Here is a 7879-nt window from a genome sequence, read left to right as displayed (position 1 = left end):
GCGAAGCTCTTTCGAAGATGAAGAGATTGATATGCATTAGGGGCTGATTGGACTTCAAAATCTCCAGTTAATATCGTCTCAAACCAAGGTTGCTGCACATTCACATATTTTCTACCTTTTTCTACACATTCTTAACAAAATGGTCAAATACCAAAATAATAGAGAAGTAATCATAATCATATCTGATAATAGACGAAATGTGATAAAAACCATGCAAGATTACTCTCTAAAACCAAGAAAAATCCAAGTATGTCAACTCCCCCAAACTTAAATAATTGCTAGTCCTTGAGCAATGAACAAAAAGAACTAAAAGAAGACTTGGATTTAAAGGGGTTTAGACATCATCATTGTTTCAAAGAGTATGGAATACAAGAGCATATCAAAATATAACTTGTATATCACCTTGGATTCATGCTTCTCTCAAGATATGTGTGTGTGTATCTCACTCTCAAAAGTGTATGTATAGAAATAATACTCTCAAATCAAAATACAAGTAGTGTTTACCATAGGCTTGCTCCAAATCAAACATCTCATCTACTAGAATGTGAATGTGAATCTAAAATCAGAAAGGACTTTATTAAGGTTGTAATGTGGCTCTTTGGACGGTAGGGAACATTTTGGCTAAAGTGGCTGACAAGTAAGAGATGCCCAAGTACTCGCATATTACAAATCCCAACAAAAGACCATTTCCCATAACAAATCTCAGAAAAGTAAGACTTTGTCGAAATTCTTCCTCCCATCCGGTCCCCACTTATTGAAATTCCCAAGCAAAAACTCCTCTAGACTTCGTCTAGCTTATACCTCCATTTTTTTTAAGTAACGCCAACCCCCTATATGTGCTTCCAAATTTGTAGATTGACACTTTTGAGAGTGAACTTAACAAATCAATAACATTGGAGAACTTTTTAGGCTAAGACGGTTAACTAGGGATAGAAATATAGCACTTGTGAAGGGAGGAACAAAGATAGCCTAACGTCATCTCCTAAACTCACATTCACTATGTAGACTTAATATGATCGGGAGCAAGTTCTAGAAACAACAACAAGTAAATGATAAAATCACACTGAAATGAATGTTTGGCTCAAATCTCACTCGGGTAATAGCATGAATCAAGGCAAACAAGCAATTCGTTACTTATGCACCTATTACTCAAACTCTTAAATCAAAGACTATGATAGCTTAAAAGATGGATGATGTTTTAATCATTAACAACTAGTCTTTACCCCAAGAAACCAAAATTCAAACAAGTTCAATTTCAACAACCCAAAACCAATACAACTCACAGAGGTTTAAAGCAAAGAAAATCTACCAACATAAACAAAAGCAACAAAAGACAACTAATCAATCTAAAACAAAAATAAAACAGCAAAGCATCTCATAAGGCTCACTATCCACCATATCATCCCCCCAAACTTATTCAAGGCTATGCACAGAATAAGTTTAAAAAGTTGGTGGAGAAGTGAGAATTATATGATAGACAAACTAAAACGAAACAATCTAGAAGTTACCTACTATGGGTTGCCTCCCATATAGCGCAACTTTTTATTGTCGTATGCTCGACGTCTTGAAAGCTTCATCTACTTGTTTTCCAACCTCACACGAATAATATCATCGGGGCCCGTCTTTGCTTTAGCGGCCAAATAGAGCTTGTATAACCGCTTCTTCCACCAATTGGGCTTCGCATCTTCATCCTCCTTAGCTTTCTCATATGCAACATTCATCACCTTGCATTCTTCTAACTCCACCATCTTCTTTGATTCCTCTATCTCGTGGCGTTTCATCTTGTCCAACGTAGAGAGGATGGCGATCTTATTTCCATGCCTAAGGGTGAGTTCTCCCTTAGTGACATCAATTAAAGCTTTCCCGGTTGCAAGGAATGGTCTTCCAAGGATGAGAGGAACATTTGGGTCCTCCTTCATGTCCAAAACAACAAAGTCCATGGGGAAAATAAAATCATCCACCCTCACTAAGACATTCTCGAGGACTCCATTGGGGAACTTGACGGATTTATCCGCCATTTGAAGGGTGATGGTAGTCGGCTTCAAGACACCAAATTTCAACTTCCGAAAGAAGCTTAGGGGCATGAGATTTATGCTTGCCCCCAAATCACACAAGGCCTTAGTTTGCCTATCATTCCCGATCATACAAGAGATGTTGAAGCTCCCCGGATCCTTCATCTTTGCCGGCATCTTTTGTTGGATGATTGCACTACAATTCTCGGTCAAGCTCATGGTTTCATAATCAATCAACTTCTTCTTCTTGGACATAATCTCTTTCAAGAACTTGAGGTAGCCGGGCATTTGTTGGAGAGCCTCAATGAGAGGTATGTTGAGGTGCACCCTCTTGAAGATCTCAAGATATTTCACAAACTTTTCATCTAACTTCTTCTTTTGCACCACTTGAGGGAAAGGAATTTAACTTCCTTTGGCTTGGGTAGAACAATTGCCTCGGGTTGAACCTCGGATGGCATATTAGGTGACTCCGCCTCTATCTCCTCTTCTTCTTTCTCTTCTTCCGGCACTTCCTTAGCTTCCACTTCCTTTTCAACCGCGGTCTCTGGCATAGAAGGACCCTCATAGTTTCTGCCACTCCTAAGATGAATCGCCTTACAATCTTTGGGGTTCACAATTGGTTGCCCTGGAAATTGGCCGGGAGTATGTAATTTGCTCACAGATTGAGCTATCTGACTCATTTGATTGTCAAGACTCTTCATGTGGGTGCTTAAGTCTTGCACCTCTGTCTCTACCTGTTTCAGCCTCTTATCGTAGTTGTCCATACACTCCCCTGTTTGCTTCATAAATACCATCAAGACATCTCCAAGCTCATTCTTCTTCGTCTCAATGACTTGACCATTCGACACTTGGAATCCCGGTGGTGGCTGCAGGGCGTTGTTAGGACCCATAGGACAAGTTGGGATCTGCCATGTTCCCAAAGTTGTTGAAGTTACCACTCCCTTGATTCGGGCGGTAGTTGTTGAAATTCCTGTTGTTGCCGCCTTGATGCACATAATTCACATCTTCAAATTCGAGCCCAGTTGGCCCTATTCCCATAAAGCCTAGCCTGCTTGTCAAGAAGTCCAACTGCTTGGACATCATGTCCATCCTGTCAATGTCCGATGTGGAAGCTACCCTGTAGGTCTTGCTTCTCTCATTCTTCCATCCCTCATCGTTGGCGGCCACCCTTTTAATCACTTCTAGAGACTCTTCTTCTCCCAACCTAAGGAGTGACCCCCCCGCACTCATATTCAATTCGCGCACTGCCTCTGGAGTGGCTCCTCTGTAGAAAGTTATGACTTGTTGTCCCGGGCTTAAACCGTGGTTGGGGCATCTCTTCATCAGATATTTAAATCTCTTCCATGCCTCTTGAATATTCTCCTGAGGCTGCATCGCGTAGGAGATGACTTCTGCTTGTCGCTCTAGTGCCTCGCTAGGTGGGTAGTATTTATCCAAGAAAAGCTCAACCATCGCATCCCAAATAGCGACCGAGTTAGGATCCATGTTATCGTACCAATCCCTAGCATCGTCCTTCAAAGAGAATGGGAATATTTTGAGGCGAATCTGATCATCTGAGACCCCATTAGCCTTAATCGTGTTGCTGATTTGTATGAACTTGGTCAAGTGCTTGTTGGCATCTTCTGAACCTGTTCCACCAAATGCATGTGCTTCTGCCCTGTTTATCAATCCCGGCTTCAATTCAAAGCTGTTAGCGGCAATTCCCCCATTGTTGATCGGTGGGTTAGTGATAAGGCTAATTTCATGCATCGGTAATGTGCGGAAAATGTTATAATTTGCTGGGTCTAACACGTTTCCTAAGCCAGGTGTGTGAAGAAAATCGCTAGATCAAGGAAGTACTGAAGGAGATGGTCTAGCGTAGGAAAGGAACGAAGTGAGCAGGAATTACAAGGAAAATTGGCGTGACAGAGGAGTCAATAGCTGAGGGCAACAAAGTCTTATCTATACCTCGCTGGGCCCCACTCAAACGCCTATATATAAAAGAGCATGCAACGCAAGGATTATCACTTTTTCTTCACTCTTCTTAGCTCACACACATTACACACACTTGGGAATGGGAGATCTGGGGTAGTCGGGAACGGAAGGTTACTTTCTTAGAAATATCGTGGTTGGCAACACCGTCCGAGTGTGGACGAAGATACAATTCCTTTTAATTTCAGTTGTTTTGCTCGTTTTTACCGTCGAACTTCACTTTTGGGAGTCGACCTTGCTGTTGATGATACTTATTTGTCATTCCGTTTGTTGATCTGCGTTTAGCAGTTAAATTCCAAGTCAATTTGCATAGATCTCTCTGCTGTTAGTTTATTTCTTCAAATGTTATGTCAATCTCTGTTTATTTTGATGTTGTGGTGTTTGATATGGAATTTGGTGATAGATCTGTGGTTATTTGAGTATTCGGAGTTCCTTGTTTAAATCTGACGTGATGAAGAGTTTCTGTTGGTTGGAGTTCGTGTCGGACGCTTGGATCCGGAGTGGATTTAGCGTCTGAGGTTGGATTCGACGTGTGGAAAGATAGTTGTTAGATGGATTCTATTTTCTTCTTGTTTTCTGTTTTGCTTCGTCTAGAGTATGCAGATCTGTTAGGTTCTTCGTTGATTATGCATAAATTTGATTTAAAAGTCAGTTGCTCTGTTTTAATTTCGCTTATGTTGAATTTCTTAAGAAGTTTTACGCAATTTGGTTGTAGAAGACGATGTCGCTATTAGTTAGTACGAGAGTTAGTTATTCTGCCAACTTTTCGTTCGTACTTTGCTTTTTTTTTCAGTCATGGTCCCCACAGTAGGTTTATTTCTTAGGTCTAGTAGTGAAGTAGTTTTCTTAGATCAAGTGTCGAATAGTTAGTTTCCTTTACTACGCTCTTTCATGATATTTGCCTAGGTCTAGCTGTTAGCTTAAGAATTTTAAAGTTTCCCAAGTCAAGTTAATTTTGTTTTTCCTCAACCCAAGAAAATGCGTGGCAGCAGCCAACACCAAAAACACACCCAAATCCTTGAACATGAGTATTACGCATCCTTCTCTGTGGGATCGATCCCTACTTCCCTATACTAGGTTTAGTAAAGTGGTTGAGGGTTTTTGAAAAGAAGTGTTCTGTGTGTCCGACGACCGGGATTCCTTGCGATCAACGAGTTCCTAGGCCACGTGATCTAGGGGTGTGCATTCGGGTTTCGGTTCGGTTTTTCGCCCAAACCGAACCGAACCCGAAAAACCGAATTTAGGTTAAAATTGAAACCGAACCGAACCGAAAAACCGAAAACCGAAAAACCAAAAACCGAACTTAAAAAATTGAACTAAACCGAAAAAACCTAAATTTCAAAACAAAACCGAAAAACCGAAAAAAATAGTATATTTTAATATATCTAATTTATTTTATTTTATATATACTAATAGAATATAAATATATATAATATAAAATTAATATAATATATAATATTTATTATATAAAAATATATTAGAAGAATATATGTTATATATATGATATAATATACTAAATTAATAGGATAAAAATATATAATAATATATTTAAAATATAATTCGGTTTTTCGGTTTTTCGGTTTTTTTTTTCGCCCAAACCGAACCGAACCGAAAAACCGAAATTTTTGTATTTTTAAAACCGAACCGAACCGAAAAACCGAAAAAACCGAACCGAATTTCAAAATTTCGGTTTGGTTCGGTTCAGATATTCGGTTTTCGGTTATTTTGCTCACCCCTAACGTGATCTAGTGGATTTGCTGGATCTAGGGAACCTGTTATTTCCTATTTGAACACATAGTACATTATCAGAGCTTTCAAATGGCGCCGTTGCCGGGGAGGGATGGCGTTTGTTGTTATTTCATTTAAGGATTTGGAATAAAATTTTGATTTCTGTTATTTTCTTTCTCCCTGACTGTTTATGAAAGCAGGCTTCCAATCTGGAAGTTGGGCAAGCTCATCTGGATCAGGGAGTGGCCAATACAAGTGGCGAGTCAAGGAATCTACATCTACCATCACCACCAGATCAGGATTGAAGACGGAAGATCCATTTCCGTTCGAGTCAAAAAGTGAAAAGGAGTGGAATTCGTCGACAGAGGAGAACCCAGGGACATCAACCGAACCAGAGCATTCCGAGACCGAGGAGGAGAAGGACCCAGATATGGCTCATCTACTAGACCCCGATCCGGAAATAGGGTCGCTCACCGCACATCTTGACGGTGAACCCGCTCATGCCATAGTCTCGAACCAACGGCGGAGGACGATCGATATCAAGACAAATGTACTTGGAGTTCTACCTACTTTCTCTGGGCGTAGGAACGAATGCCCCTATGAATTTTTGAACGAGTTCAGTAAAACTATGCAGCATTCAAAAGCGACCCAACGAAGCAACCGAGGAGGACTACCGTCTTCGAGCAATTCCGTTTGCTCTCAAGGGGGAGACGAACACTTGGCTGCTAAGGCTTCCACCGGACTCGATCAACACGTGGAAGGATTTTAAATTGGAATTTCTGGACTACTTTTTTCCATCTAACAAGACGAATGCCTTGAAGAAGGAGATTCCGGAGTGCAAACAAGAATACGATGAGTCTCTAAGTTCTTATTGGTCCCGTTTCAAGGGGCTGCTGGATGCTTGTCCAAACCACAGGATGATAGAAGCGGAGACGTACTATCTGTTCTACGAAGGTGCAAACCCTGAATCAAAAGACTTGATGAACTCCTCGAGCGGGGGGAATTTTACTAAGAACAAAGCAAGTGAAGCCAGGGAAACCTTGGGGAGGCTGATCGAGGCAAAAAAGGCCTATGATAACCCGCGAAGCATATTGAGGAGAGGATCAGCTAATGCAGTGTTGGATCAAGAAGACAAGAAGGTGGAAGATAGGATCGATAAACTGGAAAAGGCCTTGCTAAATGCAATTGAGAAATACAATCCGCATGCTCCAGTGGAAAATGAGAAATCCCCTGGTCAAGAGGAAAGACAACTGCAACCATACTACAGTCAGCCCTGCGAAGGGGAGTGCCAAGCTTAAGCAAATTCGATGGAAAGTTGGAATCCCGATGGAAGTTGGAATCAAGGAAGACAGAGGGACGCCCCATGGAGGACTCACCCAAACTTTAGATGGACTGACCTTGATCAAAGCCAGCCACCTCCTTTCAGCTCACGAATTTTGCACACCCTCCGGAGAGGCAGTCCAACTGGTCAGGGAGAAGTCATGAAGGACAATTGCAGCTGGGGTACAGGAATCAAGACCAAGCTAATTGGGGGAACAAAAATCAAAACAACCCAGGAAACTCCTATGTGCCACCTCACCAAAGGAATAACCAAGGCAACTTTCAGAATTCCCAACAGAACCACCAAGGAAATCAAGGGTCGAGTAACCAATACAACAATCATCAAGGAAATTTTCGACAGAACCAAGGTCAAGGACAAAATTTTGGTCAATCCAACTTCAGACCACAACGGAGTTTGGATGACATGGTTCATGATCTGGTAAATTCACAGCAGTTCATGCAAGGTAACCTACATTCCAACAATGACATGGTGCACAAGTTGCAAGATGCTCAGTCAGAGCAAAAAGCCGCCATGGACATGATGGCAAAACAACTTTCCCAGATCGCAGTTTCCTTGAATGAGATGCGAGGGAATGAAGGCAAACTTCCTGCTACCGTCAAACCGCCAGACCGACGTTGGAAACTGATGAGGAAGTGCCTATGCAAGTTAAAGAAGGGAAACAGAGTCAGAAACAGCAAGAGGGAGGCGCTGAACCGAGGGAGATCATTGTTCAGAGAGACCTCCAGAAGGAAGATTTAGGGGGATCTCTACCTCGACCAAGGGACCCGTTCTTCCTAGACCCCGAACCTGAGGAAGTAAGTAGGGAAGGAAACAAAGCAGTTGATGA

At 41.6% G+C, this 7879-nt stretch overlaps 1 protein-coding gene across 1 annotated transcript; it reads right to left on the bottom strand.

Annotated features, from left to right (window-relative positions):
- Window positions 1-1577: 1577 nt before the first annotated feature.
- Window positions 1578-3761, bottom strand: LOC125221050 (uncharacterized). Its single transcript, XM_089056629.1, has 3 exons — window positions 3015-3761; window positions 2447-2917; window positions 1578-2342 (listed from the first exon to the last, which is right to left on the bottom strand). Exons 1-3 carry the CDS (start codon window positions 3759-3761, stop codon window positions 1578-1580), a joined length of 1983 nt encoding a protein of 660 aa, XP_088912755.1.
- Between the last annotated feature and the right edge of the window lie 4118 nt (window positions 3762-7879).

This window comes from Salvia hispanica, chromosome 4, assembly GCF_029641045.1.
Source record: "Salvia hispanica isolate PSC_SH4W2 chromosome 4, Shi_PSC_v1, whole genome shotgun sequence".
In the NCBI taxonomy this organism is placed as follows: Eukaryota; Viridiplantae; Streptophyta; class Magnoliopsida; order Lamiales; family Lamiaceae; genus Salvia; species Salvia hispanica.
The sequence above is the reverse complement of the archived record's forward strand: the minus strand, read 5'-3'. Positions and strand labels throughout refer to the sequence as shown.